This window comes from Hydra vulgaris, chromosome 05 (genome assembly GCF_038396675.1).
Source record: "Hydra vulgaris chromosome 05, alternate assembly HydraT2T_AEP".
In the NCBI taxonomy this organism is placed as follows: Eukaryota; Metazoa; Cnidaria; class Hydrozoa; order Anthoathecata; family Hydridae; genus Hydra; species Hydra vulgaris.
In genome coordinates, this window is record NC_088924.1 from 38,247,130 (window position 1) to 38,272,797 (window position 25,668).

The 25,668-nt window shown below is 27.0% G+C and overlaps 1 protein-coding gene across 1 annotated transcript in view; it reads right to left on the bottom strand.

The window, feature by feature from the left end:
* Nucleotides 1-598: 598 nt before the first annotated feature.
* Nucleotides 599-25,668, bottom strand: part of LOC100213304 (serine/threonine-protein kinase 31) — a 95,355-nt gene continuing 70,285 nt past the window's right edge. Inside the window, exons 12-29 of the mRNA XM_065798109.1 lie at nt 24,097-24,197; nt 22,248-22,324; nt 21,077-21,098; nt 15,137-15,967; nt 14,892-14,992; nt 14,627-14,660; nt 13,404-13,529; nt 13,261-13,296; nt 13,115-13,183; nt 4,658-4,735; nt 2,583-2,714; nt 2,358-2,486; nt 1,952-2,188; nt 1,616-1,741; nt 1,474-1,536; nt 1,251-1,400; nt 1,042-1,113; nt 599-873 (exon numbers count right to left, since the gene is read on the bottom strand). Of these exons, the coding sequence (XP_065654181.1) occupies nt 685-873; nt 1,042-1,113; nt 1,251-1,400; nt 1,474-1,536; nt 1,616-1,741; nt 1,952-2,188; nt 2,358-2,486; nt 2,583-2,714; nt 4,658-4,735; nt 13,115-13,183; nt 13,261-13,296; nt 13,404-13,529; nt 14,627-14,660; nt 14,892-14,992; nt 15,137-15,967; nt 21,077-21,098; nt 22,248-22,324; nt 24,097-24,197 (2,573 nt within the window). The 3' untranslated portion in view covers nt 599-684. The remainder of the gene's footprint in view (nt 874-1,041; nt 1,114-1,250; nt 1,401-1,473; nt 1,537-1,615; nt 1,742-1,951; nt 2,189-2,357; nt 2,487-2,582; nt 2,715-4,657; nt 4,736-13,114; nt 13,184-13,260; nt 13,297-13,403; nt 13,530-14,626; nt 14,661-14,891; nt 14,993-15,136; nt 15,968-21,076; nt 21,099-22,247; nt 22,325-24,096; nt 24,198-25,668) is intronic.

Genomic DNA, 25,668 nt, shown 5'->3' on the forward strand with positions numbered 1-25,668 from the left:
ATATTCTTAATAAGAAAGCGATGTTTTATGCATTTTTGCTTACTAAGCATCAAAAAATTTAAAAGAAAACTTTTTCTATTAAAAAAAATGAAATATGCACTGCTTTTGTTAACTTTTTTACTAGACGAACACATTAATTAGGATTTTTGGAAATAATTAACAAGGTTATTTAAAAATATTTTTTGAAGTAACCACATTTTAGTGTAAATGCTTTAATTCCAATTTAAAAAAGTATATAACTTTAAAAAATCAATTTGAAAAATAAGTAAATAAATTTGATACGATTAACACACTAGTTAGTAATTAACAAAAACAGCTAATTTATCTACAACAACTTGCTCTAGAACTTTTCAATTAAATTACTAGGTAATTGAATTATTGACGAACGTTTAGGTTCGTCAATATTTCGTTTCGACTGTTGGAACGGTTAGGTTAAGATTTATCAACACAGTTTCTCATTTTTTGCAACGTACTCACTTTAAAAAAAAAAAAAAAAAAAAAAAAAATCATTTCTAATTTTATGGATGCGCGTGTGTAAAAATTGAATTAGGACTCAAAAAGTGTAACCCGAAAGCCGCAAAAAAACAACAACACAAGATTCAATCAACTCAAGTATTGTTTTTTTCAAGAAGATAAAAAGATAATTCTGGTTTCTTTTTCATCAACAAAACAACAAAATATATTTCAAAAATCTTCATTATCAGAAATAAGTGATTCTTCGGGCTTTGCGATCAATGTTTTACGCAAATGATTTTTTTTCTCTAACATATCACACCATGCTAAAAGTGCAACTTCGTTCTTTTTCTCATCATTTTCAATGTCGCCTTCAATAGATAAACACTGGTCTTTTTCAATTTCTTCGATATAATCAGCCTGAAATATTCTTTTCTTTTTTTTATGAATATAAAATGTAATATATAAAATATAAAAAACAATCATAGGTACTATCACATATAAAAAAAATTATTGATCAAAAATTATTATAAAAATTTATTGACCACAACCAATCTTATTGTATTATTACATAGATCATTGTTTTACCTTTTTTATAAGATCATCTGGTTTCTCGACCAGTTCAACAAGCAACGTATCAGAACTGAGTATATCATCATACTGCAGAAAATCAAAATTTTAGTTAAAAAAAATAACCGCTGTGTTACTTTTTATACAGATAAAAGATTACATTTATGCAGATTGTATTGGTTTTATAAATTATTTTTTAAGTGCTCAAAAAGAGAAAAAAAAATTACATCTTTTATTTCATTCTTTAGTTCAGTTGTCACTTCATGTTCCAAATTTATATTTGCAAAGAAAGGATGGACTAAAATTTCTTTAAAAGTGGATCGGTCAGCCGGTGTCAAACTTAAGATTCTTCTAAACAAGGTTTTTAACTCTCCATCCTGAAAACATTTAATTATGAATAAGACAGAATACATCTCAACACTTTTTAATTGCAATAAACTAAATCCTCGCCTGAACAATAACTTCAATATCTGAATGGATATTTTGCGAAAAAGGCCCATCCGGATACAACATCTAAAAATAAAACAATATCAAAAAGTAAAAAAAATTAACAAATTACGCAAAACAAAACAAAAAACAATGACAAAATTACCCATAATGCTAACCCAGCAAAGCAAACAACGTCAAATTGTGGTGATGGCAGCTCTTGAAATATATCAAGAACAGGATACCCTATTATGGACTTGTGCACAAATATACTCGAATTCATACGACGTTCCTTAAATAAAATTTAAAAAAATTTTAATTTTAAAACTATTTATGACTCTAGAAACTTAAGAAAATAAAACTTCATCACCATTATTATCATCAATCAACAACATTTTCAATTAGCGCTAGAATGATTGAAGCGCAATATTACTTAACCGCAGCAAATGTAGAAATTAATGAATAAAAAAACAAACAACAAACAAATAAAAAACAAAATTACCATTGTCTCAAAAAAGTTCGGTTCGCCTAAGACAACAACATAGTTATCCATTTCATTTTTTACGTATATACTATTTGGTTTCAGAGAACCGTATACTCCATCGTGAGAGTCTAAGGCCAGCAGAATCTGTTTTAAAATATTAGCAATGATACTATTACTAGGTTTTCTCCTTTTAATGAATTCCTCAATGTTTCCTTCTTCATAATATGGAGTTTGAATATAAAGTTTACGCTCTCCCTAAAAATTTCACAACTATCATAAAGTATTAGCAACAAAGACAGACGTTGGAGCCGAATCTACCGTTAAAAAATTGCACACTATTAAAATAACTTAAGTAAAAAATCTATACAAAAGAAAAAGAAGTTAAATGTATCGCACTTTCTAATATAAATATTTAAAAAATTACCCTATCTTTAAATAGGCATTCAGTTTTCTGCCATCTTTGACAACGATGCCTTTTGAATAATTTTTCATATTCGATTAACCGGGACAAAACGTCAGTGTAGGTTACAAACTTTTCATCTAATTTAATCTCCTAAATAATTTTACACAAATGAATCTTTACTCATATAGTTTACAGGTAAAACTTTACAAGATATTTAATGAAAATTGATTGGAAATGGGCACATACCTTAAGTACACACGGTTGATTGTTAAAAAAACTTTTATATGTTGTCTGTTTACTTTTTTCTCCAAGTATTTCCATCGGGGTATGGGAATAATATTCTAAGCTTCGACTGGTTTGAAGCAATCCATTAGATATCTGTTTTACAAACAGTTTATAATATTAATTAACATTAAACACACGAAAACTGATATATATGTTGCATATTATAAATTAAAATACTAGATGCAGTCTTCTTTATATTATAAATATTTGAGAGAATTTGGCTGGAAGGCTTAGAAAATTACATTAAGAAAAAGTAATAGAAAAATATCCCTAAACATATCTTAGAATAATAGGGTTTTATCTACCTTTTATAATGTTTAGAGAATTTAACAAAATTTGTTAAATTATTTGCTCAGAACACATTTATTATTATTTATTAAGTAATATAAAATGGTATAAGACAAAATAGCGGATTGGTACATGAGAATTATAAGGTTTTATCTCCCAATTTTCACGGTAAGATAATTTAATTTTCTGTTTCTATTTACTATATTAATTTTATGTTCAAAATTATATAATTTTAATATATTAATCTTATTATTATTTATATAATATTTAAAAACGTTTGTTTTTTCATTTTTAATTTCAAACTAATTTAATAAAGTTGGATTTAATAAAATAATTTGTAAACAATTTTAAAAATTATAAAATTAATAATATAAGATTAATTACAAAACATAAATAACATAAAAAATATTGTACACAAAAAACCCCATTATTATCACCAAACTATTTTTAAACTCTAATAATTAGCCTGGGCATATACTTACATATTCACCTATTTGTTGTAAAATTAGTATTGAATCACCTAATTAATATTTAATGTAATTTAGTTTAGCATTCATTCCCTCAGCCATTTTTATTTCATCCCCTCTTTATTGCTTATTCTTTCAAAAACTGCACTATTTTTGATAGTATTTCTGATTGAATTGAACAAGCTTTTTATTCATCTACCAATACTATTGTTATTGGTAACTCATCACAACTTATCTAAATGACAATGCTGTAGTACCACCAAATCTTGTTGGCACTAAAACTAAAAACTTGTTTCTTTCTCAACCTGTTACTCAGTTAAATTAGTGAATCGTTTTTTAGACAACCCAAATCACTTACTTCTGATTTGTTTCTTGTCTCTGACCCTAGAAAGTGCCCATTCTCCATTCAGGTCATGTTATGACCTTACTTGTCTTGTACTTTTTTTAATACAAATTCAGCCAATCATCACACCTCCTTCTACTACTTTATTGGTGATAGTTCCTCCTAAATAATATCCTGGAAAAGTTTTTCTACGAGTTAATCTGTGTAATGTAGTTCCAATTTTTGAAAACACTAGAGATTGTTCTAATCCATATAATCCAATCAAAATACAGATTTAAAAAAATAAATTTAAATATATAAAATAAAAAAAGATTTATTATCTTAACTTGTATTATTTATTGAATTAAAAATTTGGTAATAGCTGCAGAAAAAAAGTCAATTCCTTTAGTTTCTGTTATGATAAAAATATGAACAGTGTTGATTAAAGTGACCAAATGATGACTTTGTACATAACGAAAAGAAAAAAGGGTGAATAATATTGACTAAATAAGTATTTACTTATTTAATCAATCTAGCAGCCTTTAATGCTCAAATAATTTGTAAAAAATTGCTTTAAATTTTTTGAATACTGCTAATACCATCGTAGAATACTGCTAATACAAATTTACACTCAATCACTTAGAATTGATTAACCTACATTATCATCAGAATAAGATTACATTATCCATCATGTCTAAGCATCAGAAAGAAATAAACGCTCAAAAAAAAGTGTAATGTGTTGCTAACACAAAGTAAAATAAAAAGTAGGATAAGAATGAAGATTGCGATATGGGAGTTTGTTGACAAGCTATTTTTCCAAATACCATATGTGAATATTAACACATTTAATATTTTTTCAAATAATTATGATTGTATACTAATATATTTATTAATTATGGTTTTATTTTAAAAATATATTTCTTTAAAAAAATCTTGATAATAAAATAAAAAAAGTTTACCTTAAATTTATCAAGATGAAGTTCAGGATACAGTTGACTTAACTCAGGAAAGTCTTCATATAGATTCAAAAGCATTCTCTGGAATTAAATCGAAAATGACTGTAAATTAAAATGAATTTTTAAAAATAAAATAATGCTAATATGTAATAACAGTGTTCATGTCAGTTACAGAAATCAAATTTTCCTGAGTATTCCATGGTTTTCCCCTATTTTCTAGTACTTTTCCTCTGAATTTGGAAAAGCTCTAATTTTTTAATTTCTTTGTTTTAATTATTTCCTTTTTGTTTTATAGCATTAGCTTTAGAAATTAACCCTAGATTTTGCTTCTCATCGGTTTCCTCAACAATTTTTACAAATGAAACTGCAACATTTTACTAGTTTTCTTCAGTTGATCTTGGTTTGTTGCTAACAACTTTCTTTGCCAATTGATTTGCTTCTTTTTAATTATTGTCTGTGGTTTAACTTAGTTAACTTTTATCGGCAGATTTTACATTGATGATCATTTTGCTTATCATTTTGAAATTATGTGGGAGAAGATTATTTGATAGCATATGATCTATGACTCAAAGTCTTGCAGTTATTGATTTTTCATTAAAATTTTGTTGCAGTACTTCCTAACTAATCTTTACAAATATAATGTTGTAACCAATCTTTTTGAAAATAGGTCTTTTGTGAAGTCATATCTTATATTATAATATTTAATTAAACATTTATCAAAATATAAATATATAGGCTTGGACAGGAATGGCATGTGATCGCTCGCTGTAACTGATCACGCTTATAAAATTTTTCTTTACAATTTGAACACAGCGATTTTGATGTTTTAACAATTTAAATGCTATATAAAAAAAATATAATGTTAAAAATAGCTTTTAATAGTTGATCTATTCTAAAGTTTTAATTATATGTGTAGGCTTTAAATAAAATAAAAAATTAATTATAGCAATTGTTTTACATATACGCATTTTGTGTAATTTAACTAATAGTTATATTAAAATTTTTTATATTAAGGCATGTCTTTTTTATGATTAATTTAAATATAATCATTTGTTTATAACTATTCTAAAAATCTTTTGAATGGTCATTTTTCAATTTACTTTATACTTTAACTTAAATTAAATCTTCCATTGAAATGGACTCATTTATTTGCTTTACTTTTTTTGTTTCTATTTTTAGAAATAATTGTTTAAAACTTCTTTTTTTTTTAACTTGACTAACTAATCAGAGCATGAAATGATTAAAAATTACTATTTTAAATAGACTACGGTATTTAAAAAAAATAAATTTTTTTGCAACTTTTTCGAAAAAATAAATGTTTTTACAATTTAAAAATAATATAACACTTTTTAGTAATTTAAATAAAATTTGTTTATTCATTAGATTTGTTCATTCATTAGATTTATTCATTCATTAGATTTGTTCATTCATTAAACAATTGTTAGAAGTAATTAGTAAAAGCGTTTTGCATAACTTTAATAAAAAGTTTCAAAAGATACATTTTTAAGTAATTTATTCTAAATGCAATTAAAAACGTAACAGTAATTTTTGCTTCGAGATTTTTGAGTTTTATTTTAATGCTTATATATTTTCTTTTTCGTAAGGAATTGTTTTCTTTTTTCATTGTTATTTTTTAATTTTTTTCCTAGTTTATGTTTAGCTAGCGTTTCCTTTTTCAGCGCATTTCTAAAATGTTTAAAAATCATCTAAACATTCGTGGTCAATTTGTCAAAAAATAAAATCATTTGTGTGGTTAGCAATAGCGCTCGATCCCACCCCATTCCTGTCCAAGCCTGATATATATATATATATATATATATATATATATATATATATATATATATATATATATATATATATATATATATATATATATATATATATATATCACTTGCATCAAGGAAAACAAGGAAACAAGCAACCACTATTTAAGTTGGGAGTTACTAGGAAACAAAGAATAGAATTTAAGAGCAAGAAAATGTATGACAGAAGACTTGAAAAGATGTAGGTCGTATGAGTCAGGAAACATGAAGATGGGAGAGAGTTCCAAAGGGATGAAGTGCGGGAAGAAAGACTAGACATATAAAAGTTTTTAGAGCATGCAGGGGCATATACAGTATAAGAATGACACTTTGCTGAATGACGAGTCAACTGAGAATAGGTTTTAATTGACGGAACTAGAGATGAGCAGCAACCATGATAGTATTTGAAAAAAAGAGAAAAAGACCCAACTTTATGACAATGGGAAGAGAGGCTTAAGTTGGCAAATAGAGCAGATCCAAGTATGTTTACAATCCGTTTTATGACAGTGTCTAGAAGAGAAAGAGCATAATTATAAGAACTAGCAAATATGACAACATTATTCCATACAGGGACGAATAAGATTTATAGAGGTAGAAAATGGAATTAGGATTAAGATAATGGTCAGAACAATACAAAACTTAGCAAATACTAGCTTATTAATCGATTGTATATATGGTTTCTGTGAGAGATCAGTGATAAATGACAATCCAAAAAGACAAACAAATGGACTCAGTTTGAGGGTTGCTATTCATCAATATAGAAATTTCAACAGTATTGCAATAGTTGTTTGCAATAAATAATCTAGTTTTGTAAGAGTTAAAATTCCCAAGCCACTGTTAGCTCCAATCTGTTACAGATGTAAGATCAGATTTAAGATTGGCTGCCTGTTCTAAGGGATCAAAAAGAGAAGAATTTCTGTCAAGACAGAAGAATAAAGTTGAGTCGTCAGCAAATTAAGCCACTTTATATGTAAGATTGTCAGTAAGATCATGAAGACTAGCTGATCTGACCCGTAAAAATATGGGTCTTTGTAAGTCTATTCCACACTGGGCGTTTCTATAATTTTCCTTATACAGTATTGTGCAAATTAGTTTGGACAGTGGCAAAATTGGAATAATTTTCACAATAAGCCCAACTTTTAGCTATGATACTAAAGATTCTCTTGTTTTTTCAGATAAATAAGTGTTTTACTGTAGTCTAGTGGTGTCTGGCAACTCTTTGCTGCTGGGAAGACATTCTAGCAAACGCATCAGTGGCTTCAGTGCTACTCCAGGCTTTGTGCAGAAAGGTTATTATAGCTCTTAAAGAACATGCTGGTTTGAGCATTAGACAGATTTCTAAGAAAATGAAGGTGGCCAAATCAACCCTTGGTGACATCTTGAAATGAAAAAAAGACACTGGTGAATCTTCAACACTGCGACAAGGAAGATGTGGAAGAAAACGCAAGACAACACCTCGCGATGATACAGTAATTATCAGAGAAAGTATAAAGAATCCTAAGAAAAAAAGTGCAGACCTTCAGAGAGATTTGTCCACATCAGGCGTAAATATTTCTTCTTCAACTGTCCCACGAAGGCTCCTTGAAGTTGGCAGATTTGCCAGAAAACCTCTAAAGAAACAGTTATTGACATCGGTTATGAAGAGAAAACGTCTTCAATGGGCACGTAGGTATTCTCAATGGACAGCAGACGACTGGAAAAAAGTAGTATTCTCTGACGAATCGCATTTTGAAGTCTATGGCTACAGGTCAAAATTTGTGAGACGAAGCAAAGGTGAACGGCTTTGGTCAGGACATATTCAACAAGCACCCAAACATACGCCTAAGAAGATGTTTTGGGGTAGTTTTAGTGCTAAAGGCCTTGGACGACTCATTAACGTAGAGGGAATAATGAATAGTGATAAATACAAGGCTATTTTGGAGACTTGTTTGCTTCCTAGTATGACAAGGGACTTTCCTGATGGGGATGGCATTTTTCAGCAGGATCACGCACCATGCCATACTTCACATAAAATGCGCACATTCTTTGAAGAAAGTGGACTGGAGATTTTAGACTGGCCTGGAAATTCTCCAGACATCAATCCCATTGAAAACTTATGGGCTATAATTAAAGAAAGACTCCTGAAAGAAGACTGTTTGACAATGGCAAAAAATTTAGTTAATTAGTGCTGTAATTAGGACCTGGTATCATGATGAGCAAGTGACTAAAATGTGTTCAACTTTAGTCGAATCCATGCCAAATCGTCTTCAATTGCTTGTAAAAGCAAAAAGGGGTCTATCTCCTATTAATTATATCATATTTTGTACCATTGGCATGTTTTTTTTTTGAATAAATTTTCAATGTGGCAAATAATTGTGTTATTTCAACCACTGTCCGAACTAATTTGCACAATAATGTATATATACAGTGGGCAAAATAATTGTCCGTACATTAATGAAAAATAAGGTTTTTTGAAAAAAGCTCTAAAACTTTAAATGATAGAAAAAAATAAATTAAACCAATAGATAGCGCACAAGAAAACAAATAAAAACGATACACCATCTTTAATTTTCTCCTGACAATTTAAATTATAATAAACTCATTTAAAAGTTTTAAAAATTTTAAAACCAAAAAATTGTCCGTACATTTGATTTAAAAGGTAAAATTTTGTTTATAAATGACTTTTATATTAATATCTTGTACTTTTAGGTTAAATAATACTATAATAAATAAAAAATAAACCTTTTCTTAACTACGTGGCTATGATGGAAGGAAAAAGAAAAGAATATAGTATTGACTTACGTAAACGAGTAATTTTTGATAGGGAAAATGGATTATCAATTAGAAAAGTTGCAAAAATGTTGAAAATACCACCAAGCTCAGTTCAATATATATGGGAAAAGTATTTAAAAACAAAATCAGTGGCAAATAATGGTGTACGAGGCAGAAAAAGATCAACAACGCCAAGAGTTGACAGGTGCATAGCTGGGAAAATCGAGCAGAATAGAAGAAAAAATGCCGTAGAAGTATCAAAAAAACTGGAAAATGAATTAAATATTATATTATCGCCACAAACAATTAGGAACAGACTGCATGAAGCCAATATTTTTGCACGGACGCCTCGGAGAAAACCATTCATCAGCATAGTGAACAAGAGAAAACGGTTGCAGTGGGCAAAGGAACATGTTCTGAAGGATAATACATTCTGGAATATGATTATTTGGTCAGACGAGAGTATATTTAATTTATATGGAGCTGATGGTGGCGCAAAAGTTTATAGAAGAGTCGGAGAAGAATATAATGTGAAGTGTTTGAAGGCAACATTTAAATTTTGTGGTGGAAATGTTATGGTTTGGGGCTGCATGAGTGCGTCCGGTGTTGGCAAAATTGAATTTATTAGTGAGAAAATGGATCAACACTTATATAGATCCATATTAGAACGGAATTTGGTGGCTTCGGCTGGAAAATTAGGACTTGAAACGGAATTTATATTCCAACATGACAACGATTTAAAGCACAAAGCTGGATCTGTAACCAGATATCTTGCTGCAAATGGCATTAACGTGTTGGATTGGGTTGCACAATCGCCCGATTTGAACCCTATAGAACATTTATGGTCGGTGGTGGAAAAAAGAATAAAAGATCGAGCTCCAAAAAATAAAAAAACGAGCTCAAAGAATTGGTTTTTAGATGTTTGGTCATCAATTAATCAAGAAATTACGACTAAACTCATCTCATCAATGAAAAATCGTTGTAGAGCAGTTATTGAAGTTGATGGTGGTCCAACAAGATATTAATTTAATTTAAACTAATTTTAATTTAAAAATTAACATAGTGTACGGACAATTTTTTTGTTTAAACTTTTAATTCTTTTCAAATAAACTTATATAACTTTTCATATATTAATATATTTTTAACTAATACACTTAAAATTACTTTAATATTATAGTATTTCTTTAAAAACTCTTAATCACAACTATCTAAATACTTTTAAATGTTGTTTTGATCAAATATAGATACTTTTCATTAATGTACGGACAATTATTTTGCCCACTGTATATCCTAGCTTTCCGGACCCATAAAATACAGGTCTTGAACAAATCTAAAATTTCTATACTTATCTATTCCACACTGATCATTTCTATACCTATTATTTGTTTAATATAATATTTTTACATAAAATAACTCATTTTAAAAAATTGCTTTAATAGCAAAAAAATTAACATGCGCACCCTAACTCAGCAAACCTAGAGCTTATAAGAAATTTTTAATTAGGTTTGTTTTTCTCTTAACCGAATATCATTGATAGCTCAGTGGTTTAGCACGCTGTCATCAGTGTCATTTTGGGAGATTAAAGACAAATAAAGCAGCTGTATTTATAGCAATATTTATAGCAAAAATTTTATAACAGTATATCTATAATAATCATACAATATTTATAGCAAAAAAATATTAATATAGCAAAAAGGATTTCTAATTGTTAAAATAAAATTCTCATTTTTATAAATTATACCCGATTGTTCCATATACTACCTGCAAACTCAAGATATGCTAAAGACGTTTTTTTTCTTACAGACGTTTGTATGCAATGCTATCCAAATAGCAGAACTAAGAAGATCTTAGACCATTTAAAACTATAGACTATAAAAAGTTAAGGGATTGTCCATAAATTACGCAATGCTAAATTTATTTTTAAAAAAAGAAACAGATCTTCAATTCTTTAAGGTGGTGATTTTCATTAAACTTAATGAGCTATTTTGATTTGTTATTTAACATACGACTCTGTGAGGGAAAATTTTGATCTTTTTTGTTTTGTTCATTAGGGAAATTTAGTGTTGCGTAATTTATGGATGATCCCTTACTCAAAAGTTGATATTAGGGATCAGCCAAAAAGTATATAAAGCCAAAAAATAATGGAGTATAATACTATTTTGATGGTTATCTAAATTCTGTCATTGTTGCGCACTTGGTTTAGAATGTTTAACAGGGGCGTAGCAAAATAGCTGTAAAACTCTTAAATTTCCATATTGTATCAATATTAAATAACTTCAACTTTTAATTATTTTTAAAAGTAATTAATTAAATAAAATGGTTTAATTTAAATATAAAATTAGAATTTTCAAATATGTTTTTATATAAAACATATTTTTTATACCCCTTTAATGGTTTGAAAAAGTTAAGGTTGCCTCGTGAAAATTTCAAATCATCAGCTTGCCTAAGTTTTTCCATTTTCGTTATTTAAAATCCAAAACAAAACAACTTTAAAGTTCTATAGATTTTATATTATTATATTCTATATATATATATATATATATATATATATATATATATATATATATATATATATATATATATATATATATATATATATATATATATATATATATATTATTATAGATTTATATTATTATATTCTATATATAAACATGTTGTATACTCATTTTTCTTGCACAAACTCAACTTAATTGGAAAAAAACTTGAAATGTAAAACTAAAATAACACAAGTATCTCAATCATGAGACCTACATAACAAATTTCCCCCTGTTTTTTGAGGTTTTTAGAGTTTTTAGCTTTTTTAAAAATCTTTTCGTTTGTTAAAGTGTATAATATTGTTAGATATGTTTGTTTATAATCTTTATAAAACTTTATTAAAATCTGAAAAATTAAAAAAAAAAAAAATCACTGGTGGTTGGACTCGAACCCACATGGCTTTTATGTTCAGAAGCTCAGCGCGCTAACCGCTTGGCCATGCTGGCTCTTTGGTCATCTAAATTTTAAAACTATTTAAAAATTATTTTTAACAGAAATAAATGCTGTAGAAGAGGTTGACGCAATGCAGTTTTTAAGTGAAAGTCAAACTGTAAAACTTGATATATGTTTAAGTATGTTTTAACATTACATAATAATAAGTTTACATGTGTACGATATAAGTTTCATATTCGCTCGCATTTTCTTATAAAGTAAAGCTGCGATTCTCTCACCAATACTTCGGTTGCAATGGCTGCCAAGGGTTCCGTGTCAAACACGCTCTAAGGCACACTTAACAGAAAGATATTTTAAGATTTATAATATATAATTGCTATAAAACCACTATAGTGTGCAAGTTTTAATAATAATTCAGCCTCAAAATTTATATACTACAAAATTAACTTAGTATAAAACTAAAAAAAATTCAATGCGTTTTTTCCTGATTTTAAAGATTAAAAAAAAATTCCCTGACTTTTCCAGGTATTCCCTGATTTTCTAAATTTTTAAAACTTTTCCCTGAGTGCCATGAGCCCCGTTATAATGAAATTTGTAATTATTAATTTCCAACTTGACACTGTTTTACTTAAAGCAAATCAAATGGCTGGGTAAGTGTAAAATAAATAATCAGACAAATTAAAATTTATTAATTAAGAATAATTTATATTTATAAATAAATTTATTATTTTTAAATAAATATAAATTTATTTTAAAATTATGTTATTTTGCTTATTATATTTATATTATTAACATTATTTAAAAATTCGTTAGTTTATTAAATTTAAAATAAAAAATAATTTATATATATATAAACTACTTATAATTTCAGGTAAAATTTTGCAATTATTTAACTTACCACTAAAACATTTTTATAAGTGATAATAATCATCTTATAATAGATAAAAAAACAATCAAACAAACAAACAAAAAATACCATTTCTTTAAGCTCTTCAACAAAAACACAATGAAGATCTTTTCTAAGCTCTTTCAGTTTCTCTTCAAGCTAAAAGTTTGAAACTTTATAAATAATTCCTAAAACTTTTAAAACTGCTGATAAACATCAAATCAAATATCTAATACCAATTCAACATTAACGCTCTCATTTTCTTCAGAATCCTTAAAAAAGATTTATTAATTAAAATGTATAAAAATATTTTGTTACATTTGTATCTTGGTTACTGTTTATAATTTTTTAATAAAAATTAAAAATAGTCAAGTTATACCTCTTCTATGTCATTAATATCAGCAAGAAGATGTCTGTGTTTTGATTTTAAAACTTTTAACTTTTTACGTATAATAAAAATATTTGTTGTGTCAGGTTTGTTATTCAGAATGCTTTCATATTTTTCCTGAATAAAAATTAAAAAAACTACTACTCAAAAAACACGAAAATGAATTCAATTTTCAAGCAAAAAATTTTTTAAATGTTGTTTTATACTTTTTACATAATTTTAGATAAGTATACAGTATCATGTCTCTATTTTTGTCAGATTACTGGAAACAATAATTACAACTTCTAGATAATTAAATCCACTATTCATCATATTTTCTATATAAATTTCTAGTCTCCTTTGGAGACCCAAGTTGATATATGTGTAGAGAACTTTTTTTTGGGACCAAGTGTGTAATGTACCCAGTCATGCTAAGTAATCTTTTTCAAAAAATAAATAAAAACTTTTTAGTAACTTTTAAACCAAAGTTTCATCTATTTTTCATAAGGCCAACTGAAGACAGTAAAAAGTTGAAAAATTTTAAATCTTTTTAAAACATAAAAGACAATATGTTTAAAAAATAAAAATGCATTTTAATTTTTTAGAAAAAGTAAACAAAGACTCACGAAAAAAAAAAAAGATTGATTAGTCAATGTAAGAATGATTGAGTTTATCTATTTTTCATAAGGCCAACTGAAATTAATAAAAATATGTTTAAAAAACTAAAAATGCGTTTTTAATTTTTCAGAAAAAGAAAGATTCTTAAAAAAATTGATTGCTGTCACAAGCTAAACTATTAGTCAATTTAGGGACACTCCCCTGTATGTTCTACTTAGATACTCAGTCTATGTATGTACTGATTTCCCAGCAGTTCCCTATTTCAATATGATATCATCAGTGTGCATTTAATGCTGTGATTAACATTAGAGAATGGTAATCATGACATTAGACATATTAAATCAAAACAAGATCTCATAATGAATAATAATCAAATAGAACATTACTAATTCAAAAATATTCACAAGGAAAAAAGAAAAATGCTGTACAAAAGTTTTGTAAACAATCTACAAGAAATATTAATCTAAAATTAATTACATAATTATAATTATTTTAAAACTTAATTTTACACATTTTACTAATTACTAATTTAATTTACTAGTTACTAATTTTACACATTTATTAAAAAAAGGTAATAAAAATTAAAGTTTAAGAAAAAAAATTATCTATAACTATACCATCATTTTTTCATAGTCTGCAATCAAACTGGATCTAAAAAAATAGTGATAAAGATAAAAAAAACTTATTTAAAAGAAATATTTTTCTACAAATATATAATAACTAACAATAACTATAACTATATAAATATATTAATTATCAAAGAAAAAATTTTAAACTAATTTTTGCCTTTAAATGTGAACATGGTGTTTGCTAACAAAAAAACTCAATGTTTCTAACTGTAATAAAAAATAAGTAATAAAAATGTAATAAAAAAATAAGTACTGTAAGATTTGAATATCAAGTATTTCAGATGATATGGATTTTTCTAATGCAATCACTACATCGCGTAAGACATTTTCATTATTATATAATTCTTCTAATCCCTTAAAAATAAAATTTTTAATTTAACTAAAATATAAAATATAACTTTAAATGCAATAATCAATTGATCTAATAAAACTACTTTTTACTCAAAGAATAATATAAAAAAAAATTAAAAATAAGAAAAGAAATAGAAAGAAACCTACAGTTATTTGATTAATCTCTTCAAAAATTGACTCTTCGTATTCCTTTATACAATTGTCAATGTTTTCCACTTCACCTTTGACATCCTTCACTACACAATGACATTCACGCAGTGATTCACTCAGAGCTGTATAGAATTTATTGCTTTTTTCATTAGCAGCTAACTGCAGGGCATTTAGTTTATCATTTTTAAGCATTGTCGAGGTTTCAAATTTTTCAACAGTACTTTCTAATGTTGCATGTTCCAATGATTCAACAATATGTCTATTTTCTAAAATATTTTTATATTGATTATTGAGCTCGCATTGAACAGATTTTAACTTGCTCAACCGCTCAGCTGTTGGTAGCAATGCTACATGTTTTAAAAAAACTTTAATCTCATGAACAAATTTTTTAATAGCTTTATCACGAGCTTCTATTAAAGATTGTAACTTTTCTTTATTTGTGCAATTAGATATTTGATAATTATGTTCTTTTATGTTACTTTGGGTCGTAATGACATTTTGATAATGTCTCATCTGACCAAGATTGATATTCTCATGTGAATTTAACATCAAATCAACCATTTTTTGAACTTGAGCAGGAAATAAATTCTCTCCTGAAGCAAATTTAGCTCTATTATTACGCAAATTCTGAACATTTTTAAATAACTTTTGTAAACAAAATGTAACTGGTGTTTTCATTAATAAATGCATTTCTTGTAAGTTCTTTTCTTGTATTGTGACCTTCCCTTGTATTATCTCTAATTCTTTGAGTCTTGATTTAAGTGTTTTTATTTCTGATTCTGCATTTTCAAGCTGCATTTGCAAATCTCTAGTTTTCTCATCTATAACCTAAAAATATTTTCATTAAACTTAAAATCTCATCCTCTCTCTCTCTCTCTCTCTCTCTCTCTCTCTCTCTCTCTCTATATATATATATATATCAGCACTCGAAATTATGAAAAATGAATGCCTCAATCTTTTAGATGTTGGCATAAGGTCAGCAAAAAAAAAAAATTAGATACAAAGGTCTTACTATAAGACATAGAAACGAGGTCAGCAAAAATTTGCTGACCTCTAACACATTAAGGGCATATGTAGGCAAAGTTAGGATCAAAAATATACTCTTTAACTTACGTTACGCAGAAAAACAAGTAAGAAAAAGTTTCAACTTTTAGGTCAGTTTTCTGCAAATCGCTAATGTGAATTGTACTGAAACTTTTAAAATTATGTTTCAAATTCCAAACTTACTATAAAAATTATTTAGAAGTGACATACTTATTAAAATAAAGGTAATATTTTGAAACTATAGATTTAATGCGCAATTATTATAGAAAATTTCCATTAAAATCAACTCATATCTCTGCAATGAAAAAAATTGGAAAGCTAATAATTTACATAAAATCAGTTTATTGCTTAGGGCAGATAAAAAAGAAGTCAAATCCATATTAGGTCATTAGTAAGCTCAGTAAAACCAAGTGTGACTATCATGCATTATATATAGCTAAAGGAGTGGAAAAATATTTGCATGTCTTCATATTCAATTCAATGTTTTTTTAGATATGCAACTCTAAGAGCTGGAAAAAACAGTTTTTCTTGTTTTCTAGAGAGCGCCATTTAAAATACTATTTTTGTAAATTTAAACAGCCAGTAGTTTTAATGTGTCATTTATTTAAATTGCCTTAAAATATGAACATTTATTTTATATTTAAAAAATGTTTAATTGCTAGAAATTGTTGTTTAAAAACAATGTTATATAAAAGCATTCATAATAAAATATCTTATTTTTTAAATTACTAAAGGAAAGAACTGCAATTAAAATTTCATTTATTTAAAGCATACAAAATATGAGTTACCCTTTTACTTAGCAATTTTTCATAAAAATTTATGAAAGTTATTAAACCAAAAACATATTTTTACTTAATGAAATTTTAAATATTACTTTTTCATCATGAAAATAAAAACATTTTTTGAAAATTGTTAAAACTTTTAGGTTAAATTGCAAAATTTTAACTTGTGTTACACAATTCAAAATTAAAATGTGTTTTTATTCAAAACGTTAAATGCAAAAACATAAAATTTAATATCAACACAGATATATATTTTAAATAATTTAAGTTTTTTAGGAAACTTTTGGAAAAATATATCTTTATTGTGTATTTTTTAACTAACCTTACATGAAAGTTGTAAAATTTCTTTAGTTAATTTCTTGAAACTTTCTTTACAAAAAAAAAAGATAAACATTTGACCAAAAATAAAGTTGTCAGCTCTATTTCCAGAGTAAATTAATTTAGATTATGCAATTAAGTTCAAAGTGAAAGTAACATTTAACAATGATGCATTTTTTATCATATGACATTAGAAAGTACAATGACTTACAGAGCCATTTAAACAACTTGAATAAATTAACTTTAATATTAAAAGTATACTTTTAATAAAATTTTGTGTCTACATCAATACTCATTTGTTAAAAATTGACAAAAAAAGATATTGAAAATTGACTAATTAAACACTTTCCATGGTGGAACATGCCATATATATATATATATATATATAATATATATATATATATATATATATATATATATATATATATATATATATATATATATATATATATATATATATATATATATATAAATATATATATATATTTACACAACCCTTGGAATTAGGAAAAATGAGGTCGGCAAGTTATTGCCGACCTCAATCCTTTAAAGGTCGGCATCAGGTCGGCAAAAAAAGTTTCATACAAAGGTCTTACCATAAAATATAGAAACGAGGTCAGCAATTTTTTGCGACCTCAAATATTTTAAGGTCAGCAGTTAGGTCGGCAATGCTGAATGTTAACCCTAATTCTGAGGTGTGTGTGTGTATTAGGGATATGACTTTTTAATTTTTTTTCAAATAAAATGTTTCCTGTATCATAAATCGATGAACTTTTACCTAAAATCATGAAAAAAGGCCCAAATAGCTTTCTGCAACAAAAAAAGGTCACCCCAAAATAAAAATTTGATTTACCATTTTTATACATTCATTTTTGACCGATGTTTTAATCTTAAGCTTAATTCTCAGCTTAATTCTATTTATTTCATTATTTTGTTATGAATTTATAAATATAACGCCACACGTTACCATGGCAACGAAACGGCAGTGTGCCGGCAAATACTTGGAATTGTTATGTGATGACGTCATTGTGTTACCACGGTGATATAGACGACTGTAACAGACTGTAGAAGATTATAGAACTTAGTAGAACATTCTGGAAGCTCTAAATAATTATATAAGCGAGCTGCTGTCAGAGCTCAGTGTTGATAATGTGAATAGTTCTATGAAGTACTCTGCGTGTAACTGAGCTAATAAGGAACTACTGTAGCGAACTAAAGACGCTGTAAGTGTACGAAGTATAAGTAGTTGTAGCATTATCGTTAGGATACGGACTGGATTATCGAACTGTTATCAACATTGACTGGATTATCGAACTATAATTGGATTACTATACAGTTAAAGTATTTTATTAATTAAACGACTTTATTAAACGGATATTTACGCTCAGCTATCCGTAAAGTCGTAACAATATTATATGATGTCTCACAAGAAAAGTCATACCACAGTAACAAAGAACGAGAAGACTTGGACTAAAAATTTGGTGAGATTTCAAGAGTCACACAGAAGAAGAGGAAGCGTGGCTGTAGAAGAACATTCACTCGATGAAAAATCCAGAATACCACTTCAATTGCAGATCGTAGGAAGATACCAGTTTCTCGGAGCATATGTTAAAGGAAGAAAAGAACGAATAGACCAAATTTCTAAGGAAATTACAAAATTGTGGGACAATAAACTGAATTTTCCACGTGTGTCTGATCAAGTGATAAGAGCAAAGCTTATGAAGGTGCTGAAGGTCTATGATGAATGTGTCAAGCGTGGAAAATATGATGTTCTCAATGCATTATTTGACATCACGAAAGTGAATGGCCAGTGGTTATCCTCGGAAGATAAACGTCTATACCACCTACAAAAAGAAAGTAAAGGACAGGTGGGGTACTCAACAGGACAAGTGGCAAGTAAAGAAACCATTCACCCTTCCAAGAGAAGGAAAGTCCAGTCTGGAACAGCAATACCTTCCACATCACAAGTCCTGTCTACCACAGACAGTGGTACTGAATCTGAAAACTGCAAAAGTAAGAGTGAAGATGATGAAGACGACGACGGTGATAAAGACGATGATGAGGACACTCAGAAAAAAACTAGAAAGCACTACAAAAGTAAATTTGCTGTAAGTATGGTTACATCAAGTGGAGTTTCCACAAAGAAAGCTGCTAAAATATGCAATGTATTATCACAACAAGGTATTGATATTCCAACTCCAAGTCAATCAGCAACTTACAAGTCCATATTCAAAGAGGGAGGTAAATTATAAAAAGAAATGATACAACAACTTAAAATGGAACAGTGGTCCTTACACTTTGACGGCAAACGAATAGATGATAAGGAATATCAGGTAGTTGTACTTCAGAATGAAAGAACTGACGTGAAACTTGATGCACTGCGTTTAAAAGATGGCAAAGCTGAAACTGTTGCTGAAAAAATTGCCAAACTTATTGATGAATACAATTTGTGGAATTCAATTAAGATGATCATTACTGATACAACAAACGTCAATACTGGGAAGAGAAATGGAGTTGTTGTGAAGTTGCAACGTATGTTTAAATTAAAGGGTGTCACAATACCACAATTTATCGGTTGTCAGCATCACGTACTAGACAGGATTCTCCGTCTGGTGATGGACGAAGAACTTGGGGGTGATACCAAATCTCCAAACATTGAATACCCATTTGTGTCTGAACTGTTGAATAAGTATGATGAACTGAAGGATAAGTTTGTGAATGGAACTGTAGAAATTCTTGATAAATCAGGGTGGAGAGACGATATGAAGTTTTTGTACCATTTAACAAGAGTGTTTAGGTTCTATGAAGAACAAAGAAACTTCCCTCTGATTCACTTTCAGAACATTCCTAATATGAGCAATGCCAGATGGAACTCAAGAGCCATTCTCGCCATTCTGGCGTTCATTCTTATGCCTGAAGCGAGAAAGAATTTGGAGAAGGTTTGCAGGTTCATTTCATATGAGTGGGCAGAACATTGGTTTAGTAGTCAAAAGTACAATGACAATGACTTCAAGAATTTATCTGATGTATTGAAGCCTTACAAAAAGGCATTGCAGTCATTCAAAAATCACTGGAAGAAAGAGCCATCCGTCATCGACATACCACGAAGTAATCAGATAGCTGAACGTGCAATCAAGGTGATGCAAGACCTGTATGCTTCCTGCAGAAAGAAAGACAAACTGCAACTTCGATTCATTCTAAGAAATAAGCGCTAGACTCTTTATGAGACGTGAGCATCATGTGACCCATGTACTAAACACAGTAGGCCTATAGACACAGACAGTTATGTATATTGTTGTACTAGACGCTTTGATACTGTTAATTTTGTAATACTTGTATAATTATATATCACATAATGTTTTTTGTTATATCACAGTACATGTTGCATAAATAAATAAAATAACAACAGGAGTATGACTCTTACAACATCTTCAGCCTTTAATATTCATTTACTGTACAAAAGTGTACCTATTGAAAATTCGATTTTTTGGTTTTGGGGTGACCTTTTTTCAAAATATGTCAAAATGAAACATCTATTCGTTCTTTTTACATAAAAGTTCATTGAATTACGATACAGGCCTAGTAGGTTGCAAAAAAGTCATATCCCTAGTGTGTATATATATATATGTATGTGTATATATATATGTATGTGTGTATATATATATATATATATATATATATATATATATATATATATATATATATATATATACATATATACATATATATATACACGCATGCATAAATACATATACTTATATACATATATGGTGATAAAATTACTGAAACTTACTTTTAAATCCTCTGGCTTTGGACTAAAAAATAAAAAAATAAACTATAACAATACAAACTAAAATAACACACAAAGCAAATAAATTTAAATTTATTCATAAATTTGTTAATTTTTTTGATTAAATTATTATTTTTTTATTATCAAACTAATTGGCTGAATTGTAAATCGTGTAGGATTGAGTTTTGTTTGTTGGAACGAGAGGTTATAGCTCATTGTAGTTGCAACTATGGTAGTAGAAAAAAGAAAGAAATGAAACCTTACAATGGAATAGAGGCTCAAGCTCAACAGTTAGAAAACTTCTTTTTTCACAATGTTTTTCTCAAACTACATTAAATATACATTTTTGGAAGCATCCAAAATATGACAATAATGTTCCATAAAAAAACAAATAAGTTATTTGTAGAATGGAATCAAGAGTAAGGGAATAGTAAGCACAATAAAGAAAACCTACCAAAGTAAAGGCAACCTTAGCAGATGCTAACTTTACAATATATTGTATATAAGGTTTCTATTAGAAATCATTGGTAATTTAGTTTTAGTTTTAATGATAAATGAGGTAAATGATAATCAAATAAAAGAGGTAGATGATAATCAATCATATATAAGAATATCAACAATATTAATATAATTGTTATATACTAAGTTTAAAATTATAATTTGCATATAGTACATATAATTTAGTTTCAAGATTATAAATATAGTAACTATCTATATAAACTATTTAGTTTTAAACCAAACTAAATAGTTTAAAAAGTATTGGAGAATATTTTTGGAAGAAATAAAATGTTCCTTGGACCACACGCTGTGGAACAGAATAAGACAAAAATAACTTTAGAAAGTGAAGTCAGGGTGATTGGGATGTCTAACAACATTTTAATTATTTCTTTGGGATGACATGAAGAGTGTGGTCATTTGATGTAAAAGAAGAAAAAAAGAGGAAACGTGCTTACAAATACTTCTGCCTTATCTTTGAGAAAGGTTATTAGATCTAACTTAAACACGAATAATAGACTTGCTCATATTTATAACCCTGCTAAAATTTTCTAAAAGTATCTAGTTTTGAAATTATATATTGTAGAAATTATAAATATAAGATAATTATTAATTTAAGTAATAAATAATTAATAAGAATAACATAAAATTTACTAACAAAAAAAAATAAGTTGTTTACCTTGCTTTTTGCAATATAATGTTGCTTGAAGAAGAAAAGGGGGAAAATACAGATTTATTAAAAACTTTTTCTGATAACTAAAAAAAAATTAATTGCTACTTTTAATAAAATAATAGAAAACCAAAAAGCTTTAAATTTTGAAACCCTAAAGAAAATTTTTTTTTTAAAGCTTTATCAACAACTAACTTTGACAATTTATAGTATTAAAAAATAGAAAATCAAAAATATTTTAAAATCTCCTACATTAAAACATCTCCTATATTTAAATTAATAACATCAATAACATGGCAATTCTTTACATTAATAATAATAGTGATAATAATAATAATAATAATAATAATAATAATAATAATAATAATAATAAAACAAGGTTACAACTATAAGGCCAGGTAAATAAAAAAAAAACAATTATTCAGTTATTGGTCTTCATCAATTTTGCTCAAACTTTTATAAACGCAAAGCTGAGCAACTACTCAGTGTTTTTGGAGTAAATTGCTTAGCTTTCTGTGAATAAAAATTTGCACGAGTTTGCTAAAAAATCTTTTTACATAAAGCTGAGCAATTACTTTAAAAACGCTGAGTAAAAGCATTTTTTTTTTTTTTCACCCAGCCTATAATTTTATAAAAAAACGAAATGCAGTATTAAGTTGCATTGTAATAATCTTCCAACTGATTGTGTTTAATACTGTTGTATAACTTGTTTTAAAACTATTGTTTCTTGTTCTGTTGTTTGAAAACTATTGTTTCTTGTTCTGTTGTTTGAAAACTTATTTGTTCTAACTATTTATAGTTTTGTGGGGAAATAAAAAGTATACTTGGTAAACACGATTTAATAAGCTGCTTAGTAATGGAATGGTAATTTCTTACATAAAGTTGGTGGGTGCGAAATGGGTTTATGCAATTGATTGTTTCATATCTCTTGTGGATTTTGTATTGGAAGATTAGATGACCTCATGATCTTTCTAAGGACATAATTCCAAACTTTTTTTTTTGAAATATTTAGGTTCAAAACATGTTAAAACAAACAGGCTACCAGTGTAATCAGTTTCAAGTTGTTTGAAATCAAGTTAAGAGAGAACAAATGTCATGAATTCAAAATATTATTTACATACTTTTTTTTAACATAAACTTTAGACTAAACCCCTATGTACTGTATATTTAGCAGTTTTAAGTAATCCATACCAATGTAGCTTAAAAATATTATGAAATTAAAGTTAAAAATATATAATTGGCTTGATCATTTTTCTGATCTGTATTTATGAAAAGCTGGAAATCTTCTGATAAAAACAGACTCTTGGTCTTAAATTTAGGATTCCTTAGACTAATGAAAGACCAAAAACAAATAATAGTAAAAAAGACTAATAGCCTGACTTATATGCTTTGACGAACAAGTTTACAATACAGTGACTGACATGTTGTATAGACAACAAGTTGTAGAAAACTTTAAGTCTAACTAAAGTTAGAAAATGATGTAATTAAAATTATATGAAAAAAAGCTAAGACAAAGAGTAAAATAAAGAACTGGGAAAATTTTTTCACTATAACAAATGAGAAATAATAAGATTTACTTACAACTGAAATTTTTATTTTTATATTTTAATATAATGCTATGTGTGAATCAGTGTTTCTAAAAGAGGGATTTGCTTAAAAATCACTGAATAATATATATAATAAACTTTATGTTTAATGCCTATGATTCCACACTATTTATATATATATATATATATATATATATATATATATATATATATATATATATATATATATATATATATATAAAACAATTCATTTAATGTGAAAAATTATTAGTGAATAAAATATCAAAATTTATATTTATAACATGACTTACAACTTTTTTTCTTACAGCACCTGTAGAAATTAATTTTGTAATAAATTCTGGTCCAGATTCCACTTCATTAATAGAATGAATTGTACATGAGTTTCCATTTTCTAAAAAATAAATTGTATGGATTTTTAAAAAAAATTTGAAGTTATGCAATCTATGTAATAAAAACTTAATCTAAAAAATATCAAACAACAAAGATAAAAATTTTTAGTTTGCATAAAAAACTAAAAATAAGTTAAAACAAAAAATATTTTTAAAAACACTTAACTGACTACAAATTAGAAGAAAAAAATTTAATCTTAAAATAGTTATCAACCAATTAATTCCTCATAAAAATAGTAACTAATTAGTTTCTTATAAAAATATAAGATTTTTAAAGCAATTAAGCAATTAAAATTATTCAAGATCTTATGACAATTATTTTCAACATTCCTAAAGTGAATGGGATCATTACAGCAGGGATGTGACTTTTTGGTATCTCCAGTTTCCAATATAAAAAACAGATGAATTTTGGTTTGAAAGTAACTGAAAAGTCATTGGTTTTATTATTTTTTTTAAAAAAGTCACCTACCACGATTACGATTTTTTCAATATTTAGTTAAAAATTGTTGTTTTGGTATATAAAATTTAAGCGATTCATTTTTATTTGAAACCATTATTATTTCTGAAATCTCTATGAAATTCTGGTTCTTTTTAGACCCAGGTTGATATACTTTTGAAGAAAAAAAAATTCACAGATATACGGGAGCCAGCGTGTAATCAAGGGTCGTGGTGGCTGACCGTTTTCAAAAATTAAATAAAACCAATGACTTTTTAGTTACTTTCAAACCAAAGTTCATCTGTTTTTTATATTAAAAACTGGAGTTACCAAAAAGTCACATCCCTACCATTACAGTCAAGAAACTTTTATATTTTTAATAAAACAGTGAAACATACTGGTTTCTATTTATAGCTTATAAGTTTCTATTTATAGTCTATTTTTATGTATATTTATATTTATATTTATAATAAAAGAAATGCTAAAACATGCTGGTATAAAGTTAAAAGCAGATTAAAAGAATAGTTACCATTTAAAACATTAAATTCTTATAAGATAAAAAATAACATAAAATGTTAGTAGTAGGGGAGAGTTGCCGAATTTGAAACACCTCAGGATTAAACATTTTTAAAGCAAAGATGGTTTAACTATGAAAACATTTATGATTTGACAAATACAAAAAGACGACCCTACTATACTTTATTCATAATTTGACTCAATTGATTGCACTGTTATTGAAAACAAACTCGGTTTTATAGAGACACAATTTTGTTCCGATCAAGGCAACCAGTTTCCTAAATGGAAACAATTTCCTTAATCAGAACAGCTCACTTTTTTTAAAAAAAACTCGAGTAATATCAACAAAAATCAATTAAAAATTGATTTAATCTTTACAGTGACAATTTAAACAATTTATTAAAAATTTATAATTGGATTGAAATTGTACAATTTTACAAACAAATTACATTCTTTCTACAAATCATAACATTCTTTTGATAAATTAAAAATCACTAAATAAAGTTTTTTTATAAAGGATT